The sequence below is a fragment of the Eschrichtius robustus genome, chromosome 18 (genome assembly GCF_028021215.1).
Source record: "Eschrichtius robustus isolate mEscRob2 chromosome 18, mEscRob2.pri, whole genome shotgun sequence".
NCBI lineage: Eukaryota > Metazoa > Chordata > Mammalia > Artiodactyla > Eschrichtiidae > Eschrichtius > Eschrichtius robustus.
Window position 1 is genome coordinate 13,360,059 of NC_090841.1, and position 21,396 is coordinate 13,381,454.

Sequence of the window (21,396 nt, forward strand, 5' to 3'; positions counted from 1 at the left end):
AAGTTTCCTCACAGAGAAGTTCATAGCTATATGGGTTTTTAATTCAAATACCAGAACTCTTAAAGCTTTTGAAAGGAAATATTTCTGACATAATACTTCATAAAATAAGGATGTTAAATGTTTAAATAATATCATTAAAATGGCATTTTTACATAAGCATGGACTTTAATTTTATTAGAGGTTATTATTTCTAATATTCTGACCTGCTTGAGAAGCTGCCTGCATTGCACTGGGCAATGCATTTGGTAGCAGACCTCCTGAGGGTAGAAGGCCACTCAAGTTTATTCCTGGAGGAGTTATGGCACCAGTGTTACAGCCCAGCATAGGGTTTGAACCACTCATCAAAGCTTGAGCTCCACTGCAGGAGAATAAGACAAAGCATTAAACTAGCACTATAAAAGGGAAAATCAGCCACATAATTCCTTGGATTAAAAAACAAACCACTAAACAAACACAGATATTTCTGTCTTAAATGTCAGTTTGGAGGCTTAGTTTCATTTTTTTTGCTAGAAAGTGACAGCAAGGTTGGCTAAAATTAAGTACTGTACATTTATCAAGTAAGTACTGTATATTTATCAAGTACTGTATATTTAAAATATAATTTGGAAGAGTAATGTCCTAATCAATGGTTTAAAAGGTGGTAAAACAGAGGATAAACAGGAAAATCTAAGCCGCTGTCAATGTGTAGTAGTATCATCTTAGTGCATGTAATAGATTGATCACCTAAAATTAAAACATACTTGTTGAGATAGCTTCTATCCAAATACAAACTATTTTCTTTTGATTTCAATAATATGCAATTTGTTCTTAATTTCACAAATAAGAATTTCTTTAGATTGCTTACAGTATCTTAAAAAAAAATCAGGGCATCAATGCAAACTTACCAAACAGAGCCCACTACATTGATGAAGTTAAGTCCAGCAGAGTTTGCCATGACTTGGGTGGCCGTGGTTCCTGTAGTTATAGATGTTACCATGGTGGAAAGAGGAATGGTTGTTACAGGCATTGCCTGGCTCAGAGACCTTTGCTGCTGAGCAAACTGAGTTAACAAAGTGGGCTGAGGGGTGAAGCCTGAATCTTGGGGAGTAGGGGTAGCTGAAGGGGTAATAGGAGTTGAGCTCTGAGCATCAGGAGGGTGTGGGGTCGATGAAGGGGTTGGTGTAGGAGTAGATGGCTTAGGAGTTCCAGATCCTGCTCATTGAGAAAAATAAAAATTGCTAGTTTGTTATAAATGGCCAGTCCTTTTTAAAATAAGGTTAATGGAATCTTATTTAGCACTGACAATTTGTTCCAGTTTTTTTTTTAAAGCAGTTAACTGCAAGTGTTAATTTCTACACATGATACATGAGTGTTGCTACACTCAATTACAATTAAGGATGCAGTATATCACCTACAAATCCCATCAGAGATGCTATTACAGTAACAGTAAAAATATACATTTGTATTCTACCACAACACCCATTTAAAAGTTAGTTTCCTACATGCTACCTTTGGCCTATAAAGTTTAAAAGGACTTCAAATTAATTTTTGTTATTTACGATTTCACTAATTTAGGACTTCACTTAGAAATATTGCTTATTTTCTGTTAACAGTCTGAGATAAACTCTGAACATATTTAATAAATTACATATGATTAACAATCATATTTGGCACCTAGATATGCATATTTAAATCCTAACACATCAAGTTTATCCTAACAAACAAATTTTACAAAACACAGTAATAAAGTAAATATTTGAGAGATAATACTGCATCTTTAACAGTAACTGTGTACTTCTGTTTAAATGTAGAATGTATAGAAAATCTGTTGTGAATGAAGTATGCACAGTTTATCAACTTTTTAAAAAAAAAAACAAAAACAAAAAACAAAAACCAAAAAAATAAAACCAAAAGCTCTTGAGGTGTTTTCTTTTTTAGCTTTCATGTCCTGCAGAAAGAAAGGAAAGAAATGTGAATGTCCAGAAGCTGTCACTCAACCCTTACTTAAAGTAACAACTGTGTGCAGTAGATTAACATAATCCATACCCACAACATAAGAAGTGTGAATAAGACTTTCAGGAAATTTATAAATTTTTCTTTGTGCAAAACAAGAAGGCAGAAAAATTACACCTTTTGAGCTATCAAGATGAAGATGTTTACATCTAATGCAAAGACCACCCTGTCACTGTGCAGTGTACTAAAACTTTCAGCACACATTAGTTATTTATTAAAAAAATCTAAAAAACTGGAATGCTTTTTTGCAAGTTGGTACCTAAATATCTCAGATATTTACTAATCTGAAGAAATTCTCCAAAACTAACGCTAGAATTCTCGAATAACTCTTCTTGATGTTAAAAAAAAAAAAAGTATTCAGTAGTAAAAATTACATTTTAATATCTTCAGATGCTTTATGATCATCCCACATTTTAGTAACTGACAACAATTTATAAGAGTGTAAGAGTGTTATTGAAAAATCGGCTTTCAGTTTACTGTATCACCACCTTGGAACTAGTTGGCTTCTTACATTTACAAAGATAAGACTGCAGCAACAACTCTTATGACTTTTTTTCCGTATCAGCTGCATAGTTTACATAAAATGTAAAATGCCCAAGGGTACACTGGAATAAAAAATAATTTGCAATCTTATTGCCACATTTAACTACCAGATTATTTTTTTCAGGAGATGTGTAGGTTGCAAGTCTGTAAGAAAGGTATACACGAGGTGCATACATAAATACAGAAAAACAAATACAATTACAAAACATGTAATACATACGGTCAACAAGAGATTGGCATGAAGCTTCTCAAAACTTATACATTTTGGGTAGACAGTACATTCAGATTTCACTATTTCACTGGTCAAAAAGAGCCATCTTAAGAAACACTAATGCAAAAGCTTATGAAGAGTTAATGAAGAATTTAGGTTATGACTCACTTTGTGATGAACTGGCAGGTGACAGGGCAGCTGGAGAAAGCATGCTAACTTGACTGAGATCCATGGATGACTTCCGAGAAAGACTTGGTGGCTTAGAAGCAGGAGGAGGAGTTGGAGATTTAAGAAAGCTGCTGACCTGTTGTGGTGTAAAATAGTTACCTAGAAGAAAAATACAGAAGTTGTTTCCTAGATTTACAATTTAAAATTCTGAGTAAATCAAAATATGAGTAACTGGATTATGATCGTCTGTTGTTTCTTACTCTAGATTACAAAAAACTAAGGAATGTAATACCTGAGGAACTATTTCCTGAGCTTGAGGGAAGTTTGATGGGTGGAGGTCGATGTTTTACTCCCTTCCCCAGTACTGAAGACTGAACTGACAGGGTCTCAGGCTGCTAAGACAGTGACATTAAGCATACTCATTAAAATTAAGGTCAAATCAGAAATTCACAAATTAGTAACACTATTATAACTCCTGGATGAAAACACGGTTTAAAAACTGCAATGTACTTTCAATGGTTATAGATTGGGTATTACAGGTGTTTCAAAAAAATATAATTTCACAAAAGGAGATCCATGAGATAACTTACAGTGTACACAGGATGAAGGAAAGATTTCTGAGTAATAAGGTGGGGAGAAAGTTTGAGGCAGAAGAGCAGAGTAAGATGACAGCAAAGCTTCACCCTTAAATCGTCTCCAGAAAAATAGTAACTGTTGACGCCAGGTGGGTGATCAGTATACACAAATGTTCATTACACTTTTTGCTCTACCTCTGTGTACATTTGAAAGTTTCAATCATAAAAAGTTAAGTAATAAAAAGAAAATTAAAAGTAAAACCAAAACTAAACAATACCCCTATCCCTCATAAAACAGCCCTTAACATTTCTCAGATTCCTTGAGAACAATTAGGCAGAAAAAAGTAACAGCACAAAAAAAGCTAAGCAAACACACTTCTGTTTCCTTCCCTGGCGAAGGCTGACTCAAGCTCGCTGAGCCACTGGAGCTATGCGACATCTTCACTGGACATTTGGCTTCGTTCTGGACCAGTTCCTGGTACTGACTGACTACTCTGAAATATTAGGGGGAAAACAGGTAATGATTAGCTAACTCTATTTTAAACATAAATTTACTACATAGGAAATGAATAGTAACTGTTAATGAAACAAGTTCTATCAAAAATAACACAAAAATTAAAATTAGACAATTTATCTTTGGTAAAAGCACATTCTTCTAATATTTTCAATGACAAGCTAATGCTGAAAACATTTTGCTAATTAACAATCTAAAGATACTTTCAGTATCTTGTCTCTAATACAGAAATTACAGGGATTATTTCACCAATAAGTAGCCAAAAGAACTACCCATTGACTCTCACTTATATTCTGATTAAACTGTTACCTAGAAATCATTTTCCTTAGCTACTGTAGATATATCTAACTTCTCTTATTTAAAAGAAAGCTACATTTTAAACATTATCCTTTTAATTGTTATTTTCCTAATTCTATTTAAAAATCCTAGTAATACCTAGGCATACTTAAAATCAAAGCTTTGACTTCGAATGGAGTAGTCTCTACCCTACAAGAGTGAAGTTCATCAAATCCATCCAGATCACAAATAAAGATGCAAATATTTTTACCTCTCAGCATCAGTCTTTGATCCAATAATGAACCTAAATTGTTTTTTAAAAAAGAAAAGTATTAGATAGACTTGCTTTAAGAAGCCCTGAGATTACTTTTGAAGACTTCCATATTTTAGTGACAGTAATTTTATAAATTGAGTTAAAATCTACCAAGATATCATGAAAACAAAAATTTTTAAATACGTTAAAAAATAGGAAGCAAAAAAAAAAAAAATATGAAGCAATGACCAAGTTTTGCATGCATTACAAAATAATTCTGTGAATAAGTTGGCTGATTTAATTTAAAGGAGATTTACTTTGGCAGAAAACCTATGTTTCAAAACAAAATCTGGGCTGAAAGCTACCAAGTGCTATACACCCTTACAAGTGTCTGTCCTACAGCAATATTCACTGAACTACCGTGTACAAGGCCTTTGGCCTTCCTCTCACTTTAACCTTTGATTTTGGAAGACATTATTAATGTCTACATAGCAGGACCTTAGAATATATTTTAGACAAGGAAGATGGTTTATCGCCAATTTAAATAAAAAGTCTTTATCAAGTCTTAAAAGAGTTTGACATTTATATGATTTCTTAACATATTAAAATAGTGAGTTTGTTTATTTTTTAATTACCAATTTGAATGATCATCTGTGGAGAAGCTGAAATATAAAATGTAAAAAAAAAAGAAAAAACTTGGTTAATGCAGCTCAAACTTTGACTTCATAGCTATTAAATCAAGCAATTTATGAATATGGGAGAAGGACTAGAAGGTAATAAACCATGCAGCATTTCTGCAGCAACGTCCTGATGTAAAAGGCAAAAAATTCAATTCTCTTCTTGTCAAACAAATCTAATCAGTTGGCTTTTTGAACAATTTTTTTTTTTTAATGAGAGAACATATGCCCTTGTGTTTGAGAAAAGTTAATAACTATTTAAAATGACCAATGTGTATCTTTAAACGGAAGACTACAAAATACAGCTAATCAAAATATCTGATTTTTCTACTTAGCATACAAAAATAAAAACTGCTAATGTGAAAAAATTAGCTGAGGATTCCCTGACTGCTGTTTCCTCCCATTGACTTTTACTTAGGTATTGGTGAGGTTACTTTTTAAAATCCATTTTTCTGCCGTAGTTTCAATTAGTATTTTGTAAGGATTTAACATAGAGCTGGCTGGCCCCTGCTTTTTTCTGCTGAGGTTCTCTTTATTTTTCCTTCTTTTCAAAACAGCATCAACTTGATTAAAAAGCAGAACTAATAATAAAACTAACAAGGAAACAAAACTAAATACTGGTACCTTGTAGTAAATACATGTAGCCCGTAAGTTTAGGAATATCAACTTCAGTTGGCGCTCTATATCTGCGGATTCTGCATCCCCAGATTCAACCACCATGGATTGAAAATACTTGGGGGGAAAACATTCCAGAGAAGTCCCAAAAAGCAAAACTTGAATTTGCCACGAGCTGGCAACTATTTACGTAACATTTAAATTGTATTTATTACTTATTTAACATAGCATTTACACTGTATTAGGTATTATAAGTAACCCAGATAAAGTACATGGGAGGGATGTACAGAGGTTGCAAACACGACACCATTTTGATATATAAGAGACTTGAGCATCTGCAGATTTTGGTATCCAAGGGGGTCCTGGAACCAACCCCCTGTGGATACCAAGGGACAACTATATATGTATTTCTAGAGCCAGTAACTACGTTAAGCACTGAGTCTGTGTCCTTACAGGCAGTGCTGAAATATCAAGCATTTTTAACAGCTTTTACATTTAATTTATAGTAAACTTGCTTCCCATTTAAACAAATTATTGCCTGGAAGCACTTCATGCTCACAGAGGTTAAAGTCATAAGTGGCAACACATAAATATACCAAGAGGGATATCACGGGCATATCTTTCAAAGCAAATATAAGAATAATTTACAGCACAGGTTTTTTTTTTTTTTTAAAGAAATTATTATTTTAAAGAACTCTTGGACAGCATGGTAACTACAATTTAAGTTTACTTAGGTCTGCTGCCAAATCTAACTGGAGTATTTAACTAACAAAACAGGGAAACTTTTATTCACTAATAGTTCATCAGTAGTTGCTAAATACATTCTGATGGCTTATTTTGTCAACTGCCTGTATTTAACAGAACTCACTGGGATGGAGACATCTGACTGTCATTCTCTTCATCTTCTTTACATGGCTGTATTTTACCATAGTAAAGTGGATCCCCAAGTGACTGCAAAATGGTCAGCTTTGTTTTCTGATATGGATTACCAGCTTCACATTCAAATATATAGTCATCTTTTACATCCTGAAAAAGACCGAGCATCCCAAGTAAAAACCTTCTCCAGTAAATACATAGTCAAAATTAACACAAATCAGGAGTAAATAACACACTAACTTGCAGCTTGCAATAAAAAGACACATGGAACATAGTCCTTAGACCTATTTAAAAGAAAAAAGCCTATGGGAAAGAAGCCCAGGATTATTTTTTCAACACGGTACTTTGGGAACAAGAGTTTCAATGGGATATTAAGTTAACGAAGCCCTAGTGAAATGTCAGAATTTCATATACTGAACATATGAATGCAAATATTAAATACTAAAAGGATAAAACTTTCAAAAGCAAACCTGTTTCTATTTGTCATCAGTCTTTTTGCTACTGCACATACCAAATGTCTCTCATGGGACTTCCCTGGTGGTCCTGTGGTAAAGAATCCGCCTTCCAATGCAGGGAATGCGGGTTTGATCCCTGGTTGGGGAACTAAGATCCTACATGTTACGGGGCAACTAAGCCCGCGCGCCACAACTACTGAGCCTGCATGCTACAAACTAGAGAGCCCACGCGCTCTAACTACAGAACCCACGCACCACAACTAGAGCGAGAAAACCCACACGCCGCAACTAGAGGGAAGCCCGTGTGCTGCAACGAAAGATCCTGCATGCCACAACGAAGATCCCGCGTGTTGCCAACTAAGACCCGACACAGCCAAAAAGAAATTAAAAAAAAAAAAAACAACTCTCATTTCACTCCTAGATTCACATAATTAATTATGCCACATAATTAAATATGCCTTTAAGAAGTCACTGCAATTAGAGAAACATACACAAAACATTTCTCTGTAAAGATATCCCTAGAATAACTTACTAATTATTAATTTGAAACAGAAAACAAATCAGAACTACCAATAGGGGACCAAAACAAAAGTAAAAATGCAGTTATGCATTAAAATTGTCCTTAGGATGGAAACCGTATTTTACGAAAAACAAAACTAAATCGTTGTTCCTTTTTTTTAATTCACTGAACTCTCAGAAAGTTCTTAAAAAAAACAAACAAAAGAAGATTCCAAAATAAAGGCTACTGTACTTTATGTCTAATAAATTCAGATCCCAGATTAGAAACAGCATCATTAGAAATGGAGACTGCAAAAAAAAAAAAAAAAGAAATGGAGACTGCAATGGTTACTTACATGGGCTGGCCAGACTGTTGGTTGTGAGTCATCAGATTTGATAGATTTTTCCACTTTGGCATATTTTTCCACCTAAGCAATCAAATCAAGAGACATCAGATGTAATGAAATCAGTATTATGACCAAAGAGAAAAACCTAAGTAACTTAACACAATACACTGAAACGGGGCAGGACCCTTAACCAACCCCCCCACCCCCGCCGCCCCCCTGCTTTTGTCTGTGGAAAAACTTTAGCCAAAGAATAAGTTTAATCAGAGAATTGAGAAAATGCAGAAACAAAGGAAAACAGTCAAGGAGACCAAATAATAATAGTTTAGTCATGGAACAAAGTCAAGGACCTTTAGTTCCTCCTCAAGGGCTACAGATAGTACTCTGAGCCCTATCCTGTGTGAGCTGTCTTGTAGATACTGTAACCCCACCAGGTAGAAGAAGTTAACTAAATGACGACCAGGCTGTAGCCATGACATAAGCTGCCACGATTCCGAGAACTGACCTCAAAGAACTGGGAACAAACTGACCCTAGAAGTGAAGATTAACTGTCCCTACAACAATCGAGATGATGCTGGTCAGACCACTGATGACCTATTTCAAGACGACTGTCAGAGCTGACTGTACTGCTTCTGCAGGTAGCCCCCCCTCCCTCCGTGTACAGAAGCTCTTGCTCCCTGATTGTCAGGAGGGGGAGTCGGCATTTGGACAGGCATCTGGTCACCCCCACAGCTGCTGGCATCCAAAATAAAGCAAACTTTCCTTTCCACCAACCTGGCCTCTTTACTGGCTTTTGAGTGGTGAGCAGCCAGACCCCACTTTCGGTTACTATACTTTTTAGCACAAGAATTCCTGAATCGCTAGTAACACCAACTACTTATGCTTAAGTAGTTTAAAATTCTCCTGATATATATTCAATTAGACCAACTGGTTTTACAAACAAAAGGAAATGAGAATCTCTTTTGCCATTAAATGAATGTAATAAACACAGCTGCTGTTTTGGACAGTGCCTCTTCTTTATGCTCCGTAAGGTGATATCACATTTGACTTTTAGGAAGACTGGGATGTCAGAGAGGTGATTAGGACCAGGATCTGGATCATTTCCTTTGGCTGGGTCTTTAATGGAAGAGGAATTGTCATGTAACAGTATGGACAAAACTAGGAAGAGACTAGGGAAGTTACATTAAAATTGGTAAAAATTTTTGTAAATCTTTTCCATTTTCTAGTCAGACTTGAACCATATATTCCATGTATCTCCTAGCAGTTTGTGTGAACCAAAAGTTCTCATCTTCCTGGTAACCATGATTCTAAGAGTAACAGATTCACTTGGGCATCTGGTAAAAATTCAGATTCCCATATCCCTCCCCTGGAGACCTGATTCAGTAAGCAGGTCTGAAGTGAGGGTTTAAATGTGTATGTTTAACTGGTATCCTAGATGCTTCAACTGATCGAGTTAGGCTGAAAAACTTTTTATTAGGGCTTTGCTACTCAAGGCATGGTCTGTGGACTCCAGTGCCACCAACCTAGGAGCTTTTCAGTATTATAGGATCTCAGGCCCTAGCCCAGACTTGTTGAACTGGAACCTGCATTTTAACAAGCAACCCATGTGATTCTTACGTACATTAAGGTTTGGGAAGCCCTGCTTAAATATCCAGACTGCCCTCCGAAGCTAAATTCCACACTTTGGTATTTACACTAAACATCTCTTCTCAGGCCACGTTCCTTGAGGGGCGCATAAGTTACTGAAAGATGATGTGGCTTACTCTCTTGAGCTGCATGTACAGTGTAGTTCTGATGCTTCTGACAGTTTTTTAAAAATCAAAGGTAGTAAGAATTATACATGTGCTAGCCTGGGAAGGATGCACAGAGCAAACATCTGTAAAAATAACTGACCAATTCTAAAGAATTGAGTGAATAATAAAAATAGGAGAAATGGGGAAACAAAAGAAATATGGGACCTCCCATCAAAAGATCTCTTTCCTGGGCTTCCCTGGTGGCGCAGCAGTTGAGAATCCGCCTGCCAATGCAGGGGACAGGGGTTCAAGCCCTGGTCTGGGAGGATCCCACATGCCGCGGAGCAACTGGGTCCGTGAGCCACAACTACTGAGCCTGCGCGTCTGGAGCCTGTGCTCCGCAACAAGAGAGGCCGCGATGGTGAGAGGCCCACGCACCGCGATGAAGAGTGGCCCCCGCTTGCCGCAACTGGAGAAAGCCCTAGCACAGAAACGAAGACCCAGTACAGCCATAAATAAATAAATTAAAAAAAAAAAAAAAATCTCTTTCCTGTCTTTGCTCATTTATACTTCATGCGTTTCATGGGCCAGCAAATACCACCCAAGGTTCCTAATCTTGGCTACTGCTCCAATATTATTAATTTTTAAATTTAGCCAGTGAGAAAAGAAGCAGTATCAGGAAATTATGATGAAATATTATGAAAAAAATCAGAGTCATTTTATGCATATTATGTAATATGTACCATCTTTTTACACATTTTGAAATACTTTGGTTATTATTCCTGCTCTAAACACAGACATATATTAAGGACTTACATTTTTAGACAAGTTAATGTGAAAGAAGAATAGCTTCTGAAAATGAGCAATTGACTTAAGAAGAGTCTTAGCACAAATAGAGAGAATGAACTAGTGGTTACCAGTGGGGAAAAGGAAGGGGGGAGGGGCAATATAGGGCTAATGGGGAAAAAAAGGGTTATTATGGGATTATATAAAATCACGTGTGAAACTTGAAAACTGTAAAGCACTACAGAATTTAAAGAATCTTTCATTCAATAAAATAAATAAATAAAATAAAAAAAGAAGTAGTAAGAGTCTTTGTTTTCCCAAAGTTTAAGCTACCATTAGTCAAACTTAGGAACCTTACATGAAAGGACGTGCAATTCATGCACTGACTTACATCCACTTCAGAAGGTATGGCCAAATTACAGGGACTCCGTTTCCACATATCTACACACTAAAAAATTAAGAAGAGTATAAATAAATACACTGAACACTGAAAATAAGGCAAGGCATTTGGCATAATAATATATATATATATATTTTAAAATATATACTTACGTTTCCTGCTTTAGAAATTTTGAGGTCATAATGCTGACCCGCTTTTCTTTCCTTTCTCTTTTGTAAGAAATCAAGTAATTTTAGCTGAGGAGGAGGTGGACAATGAGACAGATCCTGCTGCCGATTCAGAGAGGACCTGGAATATCTCTTGAAACACCTAAAATATTAAGAGATCAGAACTACACAAAGCTAATACAAGAAACCCAGAATAAACATGGTTTAAATTAGTAGGTGTTAAATGTGTAATTAAATCACAAATATCTGTAGAACACTGTCACTTGCCAAGGAATGTTCTAGGCACTGGTGAAATAAAAATGGACAAGACTAACAAAATTCCTGCTACCACGGAGCTGACAGTCCAGAAGTGAAGACATACATATACAAGTAAACAGGTCAGATCATTCCAGATAACAATAAGCAGTAGGAGAAAAACCAGGGTACTGTGGTGAATACGTGATAGAGAGGGCAACATTAGGAAAGGGAAGGACTCTGAAGAAATGATGCGTGAGCTGAGACACGACAAGAAGGAACAAGCTGTGGAAAGATCAGGGAAGGAACAGTTGAAGCAGAGAGAGAGAATTTTAAAAGGTGCTGAGGCAGGAACAAAGTTGGCTTATTTTTAAAACAGAAAAATGTAGGTAGGACTAGAGCATCAGGGTCCACACAATGGGAGATGAGGTCAAAGAGCAAGGCAGGGGCCTTGCAGATGAATGATAATGCGTTTAGACTGAATGTGAAGTACAATGGGATGGTTTTAGAGGAATTTAATCAAGTGGTGGCATGGTCGGCTTTGAGGTTTTCAAAACACTACTGTGGTCTGCTTACATGGCGAACAGACCAGAAGCGAGCGAAGGTGAAGTAGGAAGACCAGTTAGGAAGGATTTTATTGCAGAAGTTAAGATGAAGATGATGGTGGCTTGGCTTAAGGCACTGGCAGTGGGCGTGGAGAGATGTGGACAGAGATACTAGGAGACTTTACAGGACTGCTAACAGATACTATATGGACTTATTTCACTATTTCCAAAGCCGCACCTTTTCCCCAGAATATATTATTTCAGTAGTAAAGCAGGGAATTTAGAAAATGGGTAGGTTATTTCAGCCCCATCAAACTTGAAGAAGATCCAAAGTGGGCAACTCAAACAATTATGCGAAGATAACTTAATGATGAGCCTACTATAACTGCAGACCAAATTAATATGCATTCTTTTACTTTACTAACTAGAAGAGATAGCTAAAACATTCTAAGACAAATTACCATGTTATAAAAAGGCATTTAGTTAGAAACTGACTTCTCAAACTGTGATCATTTTCCCAGATCTCTAAAAGAAGTTATAAGTTGTATCTTTAAAGGTAATATTAACAAAAATTCAACTGGTATTAGCAAGTGATAAATTATTCTTTCTGCTCATACCTGTCTCTTCTCAGAATTTCTATCTTTTTGGTGAACAAACTCTGAATTTATAGGTAGTTTGTTCTTCAAAAGAATGCAGAAAATGCATCACTTCAATATAAAGCAGAGTACATATTAAAAAAATCCTAATTCTTACACAATAAAAGTATTTAAAGACAATTAAAAATCCAATTTTAAAAAATCAAGGACTTCCCTGGTGGCACAGTGGTTAAGACTCCACACTCCCAATGCAGGGGGCCCAGGTCTGATCCCTGGTCAGGAAACTACATCCGACATGCATGCTGCAACCAAGAGTGTGCATGCCAGAACTAAGGAGCCCGCGTGGTGCAACTAAGCAGCTGGTGAGCCGCAACCAAGGAGTTGGCGAGCCACAACTAAGACCCAGCACAACCAAATAAATAAACAAATAAATGTTTAAAAAAAAAAAAAATCAGAGCACTTTTATTCTTTAAAGGGAAAAGATACCATAAATGGCAAAATTTAGAGGTACCGCTCTAGCTCTCTTTTGGTTTATCCTTCCACAAAGGTAATTACCGTTTCATTGGGCGCGTGTTCATCTTTTGCTTGTTATAGAGCAGCCTGTTCGCAGTGCAGGTTACAGCTACAGAAGGATCAAGACACAGTGGTTCAGCTGTAGCTAGAATCAGTTGGCTCTCAAGCAAAAGTTTGTCTTCCTGAAATATGTAAGAGCGTATATCAATAACAGATTTAAGATTTTCAAATCATACGTATCACTTAATCTAGAGATATTCCTTGGAATATTTCTGCTAAGGAGTACAGTAAAATACAGTATTTCAAGTTCCAACCTAAGTGTGTAAACTTTAGAAACTTGACAGCATAATGAAACTACTAATGGAAATTCAGTAATTGGTACAAGGTGGTCAAATTATAAGAATGCCTATCCATTAGCCCAACAAATATTTACTAAGCACCTACAATGTGTAAGACACTGTTCTAGATGGGGGGAATAAATCATGAAGAAAACAGATAAAATCCTCTGTCCCCACAAAGCTTACAGGACCAAGATAGATAATAGCACTTTCACTAACTGAGATAACAGTCCCATTCTATACTCAGCTTAACTTCATTACAAGAATAAAAATGACTCCACTAATACTGTATAAACTATATACACCAATTCCAAAGTTTATACAGGCTTTTTACCAGTATCATTTAACTTACTTTACTGAATCCTATTTTTTCTTTTTTTTTTTTGTTTGCTTAAACTCTGAAATATTTTAATGGCTATTAACTAAATTTTTAAAAAGTCAAATGAATCAATTAATTACTGCTGAATAAAACATTTTGCAAAAAAGAAACATTGCTTCTTTCACTAGGTCTATTCAACTTATTATGGAAATTTTCAAAAATACACAAAACAGAAATATAATGACACCCACGTACCAACACCCAATTTTATTTAACAACCGCCCCTCTTTTTTTTTTGTTTTTCTTTGTTTTCCTGGAGTAATTTTAAATACATTTTCGACGTTGTATTATTTCACCTGAAAAATACTTCAGGACACACTGCTAACTGCTAAGGACCTCTAATATCCAGTCTAGATAAATTCCCATTATCTCAAAAGTGTATTCTTAGTTGGTTTGTTTGAATTTGAACTCAAACAAGGCCTACACATTGCATTCGGTTTTTATCTCTCAAACATTTTAAAAAAAATATTCTGTAACGATCATCTCTTCCCCCATCTTTTTTTCTTTTCTCATGCAACTGATTTGTTGGGATTTGAGCAACTGCTTCCTCAGGGTATCATTTAACTGGGTCTGGCTGGTTGCTTCCTCATCCATGTCATTTAATGGTTTCTCTTACTCCATAAATTACTTTTAAACTGTTGGTTAGATGTAGAGGCTTGATTTAAATTAAGGTTCTATTTTTTAAACAAGAGCTCTTCAACAGTACTACTGTATACTTTCTCGTCCGCCACGCAAGGAGGCACACAAGGATTGACTGTCCCACTTTTACACCAGAGGGTTTAGTCAGACTATAGGTTTTTCACATCGAAGAAATACAGCCATCTAGATTCATTAATTCATTAAGACTTCCAAGTTGATGACATTTTAAAAAGTCTATCATTTCTTTTACACTTGTTAGCTGAAATTTTTCTAAGGAATTTTCCTTGAAAAGGCAGAATAAAGGCTTTGGTCTCTCCCATTATTTACCAATCTTCAGAGTAAGAAATCAATGCCCTAAGAACCTCCAATGATGACCAGTGAGTTTGTTTCTGAATATTCTTTTAATAGCTTTTAACCTTCTTGTAAACAAAAAGATTACAGCCCAAACTACAACACAACACTTGATAGTTACTGATGAACTGAATCTTATTTTATAATCATATTTCACAGCTAGAATAATTCTCATTAATATTTTCTTTAGTTTAACTACACCTCTTTACAGTAACAGAAAAATAAGTGAACACTCTTGTGAGCGGGCACCTCACATATCCTGAGCCAGCACTGGAGGACTAACTGGCTATTCCCCGGGTAAGAGAGGTCCCCTAGGGCTACAACCAGTACGATGGCAAAACGACAGCTAGGTCTGCTTTAGAGCCCTAGATGACAGAAAATCAGCATCTATTTGTATCCACAACAAAACATTCTGTGTGAGAGGGGATACAAAACTATGTTTCACATTGGGAGAGGTCAGCCTCACCCTATTATACGATGCCCTAAAAGCAACTGGGACTGAACTGTTTTAGTTTCTTGAAGGATTACTGCATCTTTGTAGAGACCCTTAACTTCTAAAGCTCATAAATCAATCCCAAACTTTACTCATAAATAAAATTACGAGCAGAAAATATCTTTTGCTTAACTTAGTAAATATTGTTTCATCCTATATATTACTGTTTGGGATTAAAAAACAGAACTAACCTGGGTCCATTTATGGTTATCACTTGTTATTGAATGTACATCACAGATTAAAGTCTAGAATAAATAAAAGTTAAAAAAACACATTAATGTATATAGGCATACAGACATATGAAGACATTTAATAAGTAAAACTCCAAATAAAATCTGAAATAATACTTCTTAATTAAACATTCCTTACCTGCATTGTTGGACGTAAGAGAATGTGCCTACTTTGGTAACCAGGAGATTTCATGTTACTGGACTGCCTGTAGTCACGTATTTCTGCTATGACACATCCACAGTGAAAAATATTAACCTGTTTTGAGTGAAAACATATAAGTAGATGTCATTTTTCAAAAGCCTAAATAAGTGGGTTTATATTGAATGTTTCAGGTTCTTTACATTCTTATGTAATGTTTCTGACCACTCACATACTCTTAAATGGAATTCCTTGGTGGATTTACCACCATATAAACCCTTTAAAAGCAACTGTTTATGTTCATCATGACTCAAGAAGCAGTTTAACACTGTTTAACTGTTTCCTAGTAATAGAATGACATCTGGCATTTGTATACTGTTAATGTTACAGACCACTGGTATCGCTGTTCTTTTTTTTCTTTTTTTGGCCGTGCCATGAGGCTTGCGGGATCTTAGTCCCCTGACCAGAGATCGAACCCGCATCCCCTGCACTGGGAGTGTGGAGTCTCAACCACTGGACCGCCAGGACGGAAGTCCCTGCTTTTCTTCTTGACACTCACTGGCTCACTGTTGTACTCTGCTAACCTTGTCATTGTTATAAATTGTCAATAACCATGCCAGAGTTTCAGCTTACAGATACAACTGCTATATTTGCTCTGCTAAAATTTCCAGAAGATAGGCTTTACTAATAAGAGGAAGGAAGCTAACATTAATTCAAATAATAATCTCTGTTAAAGATACTGTTTTTTTGTCCTTTTTCTAAGTCCAAAGGTAAGAATCTCTGTCACTCAAGTCTTGCTAATTATCACTTGCCATAGTCGCATATGGTATTGTGTGTTTTCACCATTCTTAACTCTTAGTGGGTACTGTGACCTCCATGTTGTCAGTCATTATTATGCTCATGCTTTTTAACCAACATTTACTGAGCCACTACAATGTGAACTGTGTGTCACGCACTGTCCAAGAAGCTTCATAGATAGAGTGGTGAGATACTTGCTCTCAGTGTGGTAAGACAGGCAATAAACATGTAAACAAATAAACAAGGTAACTTGAGACAGTGAATGCTACAGAGGAAATAAAATAGGGAGGGGCTTAATTTAGACTGTGTGCTCAGACAGAACTCTCTGAGGGAGTAATTTTCAGCTGAGACCTGAATCACAATAAAGGGTCAGACATCTGGGACAGATGAGCAGATGAATAAGATAGGTATAAGCTTGGTGTGTTTTAATATGGCAAGAAGCCACAGATGGCTGGAGTGTAGTGAGTGGGGATGAGAACCAGGAGGTGAAGACAAACAGAAAGGCAGGGGTTTTGTACACTGAGAGGACACTGGAGAACTTCAAACAGGGAACTGTGTTGTTGTTGTTTTCTGTTTTTGTTTTGTAAGCTTAATCTGGTTGTCTGTGGAAAACTGATTTCTAGCGTTCTGGAATGAAAACAGGAAGTTCAGGAAGGTAACTATAGAAGGTCATGACCATGTATTTTGAAGGTACAGCTGACACTTGCTGGTGGACTGAATGTGAAAGGTGAGAGTATAGTTATCTGTCAGATTGGAAAGACTGGTAATAGAACTGGTTTGGGAGGTAAAAATAAAAAGCTCCGTTTTGTCATGGTAAGTCTGAAGAACCTAATCTATATCCCAGTAAATATGTATGTTTGGAGCTTGGTGGGATGGTCATTGTAAGAGAGATAAGCAAGGGATTAACTGTCATTTTTTTAAACTCATTAAGCTGTTTGAGATCATCCAGGGAGAGGGTGTTACTAAAGAACAGAATCCCTAGGACTGAACCCTGAACGTATTTATGGGGGAACAGAGATGACAGCAAAAAAGACTGAAAGACTAGAGGGAAGAGAAAAACCAGGAAGGTGATGTCTCAGAAGCTGAAAGAAGGGTGTTTCAAGGAGGAAGTAGTTATTTACACTGAACTTTGCTAAGAGACCAACTAAGGTGAGAACAGGAAAGAATTTTCTTAGAAGTTGAGAGATGGTACAATATGCTTATATTCTTTACTAGAGAGAGGAAAATAGATAATAGAAGAGAGGAAGGTTAAAGTTGCAAGACCTTGAGAAGGAGGAGAAGGATCCAGAACATAAAGTGGAGAAGATGCCTTAGGAACAGCTTATTTCATCCATTTTAACAGGAAGGCAGGCAGAAAGTGTGGACAGAGATGTGGGGATGCTGGGAGGAAATGGGAGTTCCCATCTGATGGCTTCTTTTTCCTCAGTAAACTAACATAGTATGGCTGGAAAGCCAAGAAAGTAAGCAGTTTTTTCCATAATTTCTTGATTGTAGCTATAGGGAGATTTCCAGTGGATGAGTTAATTGTTATAACAATGTTAGAAGAATCAACTAAATCTATACATTTCAGTACAGCCTAAAGAATAAATATTCCACAATAAACCAATTTTCATATAGGTAGGTACAATGTCTCATTTCATGTTCCATGCACTAGTGAGAATACAACTAAATACCCTTCATCACAAAACAACATATATCTGGCAAATCTAAGGACATTTTAAAGAGAAAAATTTTGTACCTGAGATTTTTCTAGGAGATCAACCAAAATAGGAGGTAATTCTTCTGCATCCAAGTATTCAAGTAATTCCCCTTCTTCATAAGGCAGTCGAATGGTCTCAGAATCTTAATTTTAAAACATAAAGTTTCAGAAAGTGATCAGCCTCACCAAAAAGCCTAGGTAATAATTTAAGTAACTTCTGATAAAAAATAAAAATAAAGCCAAAAGCTCTCCTAAAGTCCTTCTTTATTTAAGTCTCAAAAATAAATCACCTTATATATTGCTAAAAAACTTGATAAACTGTACACAGTTTTAGAGCAGAAAGGAGAAAACACCTAATATACTATGGAAAAACGTCTGGCACAACAATCACAGTACAAATCACAGCCAGCAGTATAGTAAGCAGAATACGATAAAATTCCAACATCTGTTAACTAAAAAGTTCCTTGAAAATTGCTTAATCTAATCTGGAAGTCAAGAGTGATAATCTGGTATCACTTCTGAAAAATGACTACTTATAGACCAAAATTCTCTTGGTGTTATACAATTAACAACTAGCACAAGAAAAAATTCTTAACTAGGTAAGTTCCTTGTAGAACTCATAGTATCATCACTGTATCAAAATTTAAATGCCTCTTTAGTGAAATCTAAGAGTATTTATATTTTAAAACTCTATTTTCATATTCACATTAATAGGAATAAAATGTTGAAAACTATTCAAAAGGCAGTGAATCTGCTTAACTTTGAAAGCTTCAGACTCAAAGTATATTCAAAGCACAGAAGAAAAACATACCTTAAAACACCTGATGCTATCTTAAATATATAAATAGCAACAGAATGAAAGGAAATTTTGACAAGTATTTTAAAATTATGTCTTTTATAATTTAACTTCAAAGACCTCAGTCAGAATACTTCTCAAATTCCGGAAGGCTAATCATACTAGAGGTAACTTCTAATATTCTAACAAAACACCATAAAGAGAACAATTTGGAATCAAAGTCTTCTTTTATCAAGTCATCACTGATCTGAAGGTTAAGAAGCTACTTCTAAAAGACAGCACATCCCGCCTAGCAGAGGGATTTTCATGGCTGCTGCCCTCTGGAAGTTCTTACCTGATCCATTTTTTCCCCTGAGCATCAGAGAATATCCCTCATTTCCTGGGTATAGGTTGACCACTAAACATGACAATGTCTCCTGCATAACAAGCTTCTCTAACAAGTTCACATTTCTTCTTAATTTCTGCTTTAAAAAGAGGCAGAGCTCATGAAAATAATCCAGCATAACAAAGAATGCAATCATTTAATAAAATCAGACCTGAGTTAATCTTTGATGCTCCTTCCACATCTGTGTAAACTTAATTTTGATCTATTACTATGTTTTAGGCAAATGAATTAATATCACAAAGAAAAACTAGTGATCTATATAAAAAATAAACACACTTAAATACAAAATATGTACCTGAGTACACAAGTAGCAAATATTAAAAATATTTAAAAAGGAAAACCATTAAATGTAAATATTTTTCAGAAAGATGCTATAATGTATAATTAGTTTCTATTAAGTATAAATCTACACAAATAATTTGGGGCATTTTCTTTGGTTGTACTGTTACAGAGCACATTTCTTAAATATTTTATGGCCTAAATTAGATCCAAACAAGTTCAACAGCTCTAATCAGCTGAAATGTTAAACCCAAAAATATCTAACTGGTTAAAAGGACATAAGTAATTTAAGTAATTTTCTGTAAATTCAATTTAACAGCTCCTTAGAAACCACTTCGCTAAAAAAAACAAAAAACTATCAGGGAACCTAATACACATACATCAAAATCTATTATTTTAGAAATGTATATGATTTAAAATGAAACCCACTTATAGATATAATAAATCCTTTCATCAAATCTTATTTGTGAAAGATATCAGTCAATAGAATATTTTTCATATCAAAAAACAAATCCATTTTGAGTATATTTAACATGCACATATATATATAGTCATATGCAGAAAGAAATTATAAATTCTTGATCTATAGTCACCATAGAATCAAAAAACTGCATTTTGAAAATAAATTTTTAAAAAGCAAAGCAAAGCAACTTTTAACCACATTGATGGGAAGTCAGAAAATGTCTTTCTTAAAGGACCAGACAGTACTTTAGTCTTGTGGGCCATACGGTCTGTGTTGCAACTACTCAACTCTGCTATTTACCTCAAAATCAGCCACATACAAGACATAAATCAAGGGGTGCTGCTGTATTCCAATAAAAGGTCATTTACAAAAACATGTTTGGGCCAGATCTGGCTGGTGGACAATGGCTGTCAACCCCAATTTAGAATCTTCATTTATGTATCTCTCCTATCTTAGTTCTGTCTCTGAGGCAATGGATATGCTCATTATACTGACTGTGGTGACAGTTTATGGGTGTATACTGTGAAAATTAATAAAAGGAAACCTCAACTAAAACTGGAGCAGGGAAGGACTGCAGAGGGAGCTCTCCTGCCCCACCACTCATCATCAATTACCCCAAACAGGAAGACATCAGTTACTGATCCCACCAGGAAGAGAACTACCTTGAACTCCCAAACAGGAACTGCAACTACTTTACTTCCCCAACTAGGGGAAGGGAGACTTTCTTCCTCCCAGCAACAAGTTCAGTGAATGGGAAAGGACTGCAGGCCAGCCAATGGAAAACACCTGCAGCTCAGCCAACAAAAAGCCGTCATTTCTGGCACTTTTACTTTCCTCCAGTGAACTCTCATTTTTTCCTTGCTGATGATTTTCTTTCCTTGTCCTGCCCTCCTTACAATAAAAGCCTTCCATGTTGTGCAACTCCTCAGAGTATCTCTGCCAGATGAGATGTTGCCCAATTCATGAATCGTTTAATAAAGCCAATTAGATCTTCAAATTTATTCAATTTTTTTTTAATACACATCAAAACTTATAAAATGTATACTTCAAACATACTCAACTTATTCTATGTCAACTATACCTCAATAGAATTTATGGAAACCATACCATAAGATTTACTCATGGTTTCACAATCATTTTTCTCCTAAAGATTTTAAAGGTTAGATACTACTGGAATTCCACTAATTTTTTGCCTAAGAGGTATTCATTTTTAAAGACAGACAACAGAAGCTCAGTAGAGCCCTTTAAGGCCCTTTCGACCTCAGGGTCTGAAAGATATCAAAAAATCAATTTCTATTACATTTCTACTGCCCACACTTTCATGCTAAATAAAAATGAATTAAGTTAACCTGGGCATAAACTAATTTTTCTGACCAAATTCACCTTTTATTATCACATCTAGATTTCCTACATATCCTGTAATACTTTTAACTTTC

At 35.7% G+C, this 21,396-nt stretch overlaps 1 protein-coding gene across 15 annotated transcripts in view; it reads right to left on the bottom strand.

The window, feature by feature from the left end:
• Nucleotides 1–21,396, bottom strand: part of SUPT20H (SPT20 homolog, SAGA complex component) — a 39,606-nt gene that overhangs the window by 10,911 nt on the left and 7,299 nt on the right. For 7 of the 15 annotated variants that reach the window (XM_068526415.1, XM_068526416.1, XM_068526417.1 and 4 more), the window contains 16 exons: nucleotides 19,168–19,297; nucleotides 18,077–18,180; nucleotides 15,541–15,657; nucleotides 15,363–15,416; nucleotides 13,014–13,153; nucleotides 11,069–11,225; nucleotides 10,908–10,964; nucleotides 8,010–8,081; nucleotides 6,693–6,850; nucleotides 5,168–5,194; nucleotides 4,551–4,583; nucleotides 3,866–3,983; nucleotides 3,207–3,309; nucleotides 2,915–3,073; nucleotides 885–1,191; nucleotides 204–358 (listed from right to left, as the gene is read on the bottom strand). In XM_068526415.1, the coding sequence (XP_068382516.1) occupies nucleotides 204–358; nucleotides 885–1,191; nucleotides 2,915–3,073; nucleotides 3,207–3,309; nucleotides 3,866–3,983; nucleotides 4,551–4,583; nucleotides 5,168–5,194; nucleotides 6,693–6,850; nucleotides 8,010–8,081; nucleotides 10,908–10,964; nucleotides 11,069–11,225; nucleotides 13,014–13,153; nucleotides 15,363–15,416; nucleotides 15,541–15,657; nucleotides 18,077–18,180; nucleotides 19,168–19,297 (1,891 nt within the window). The remainder of the gene's footprint in view (nucleotides 1–203; nucleotides 359–884; nucleotides 1,192–2,914; nucleotides 3,074–3,206; nucleotides 3,310–3,865; nucleotides 3,984–4,550; nucleotides 4,584–5,167; nucleotides 5,195–6,692; nucleotides 6,851–8,009; nucleotides 8,082–10,907; nucleotides 10,965–11,068; nucleotides 11,226–13,013; nucleotides 13,154–15,362; nucleotides 15,417–15,540; nucleotides 15,658–18,076; nucleotides 18,181–19,167; nucleotides 19,298–21,396) is intronic. The other 8 variants (XM_068526427.1, XM_068526425.1, XM_068526423.1 and 5 more) reach the window with 5 other exon arrangements.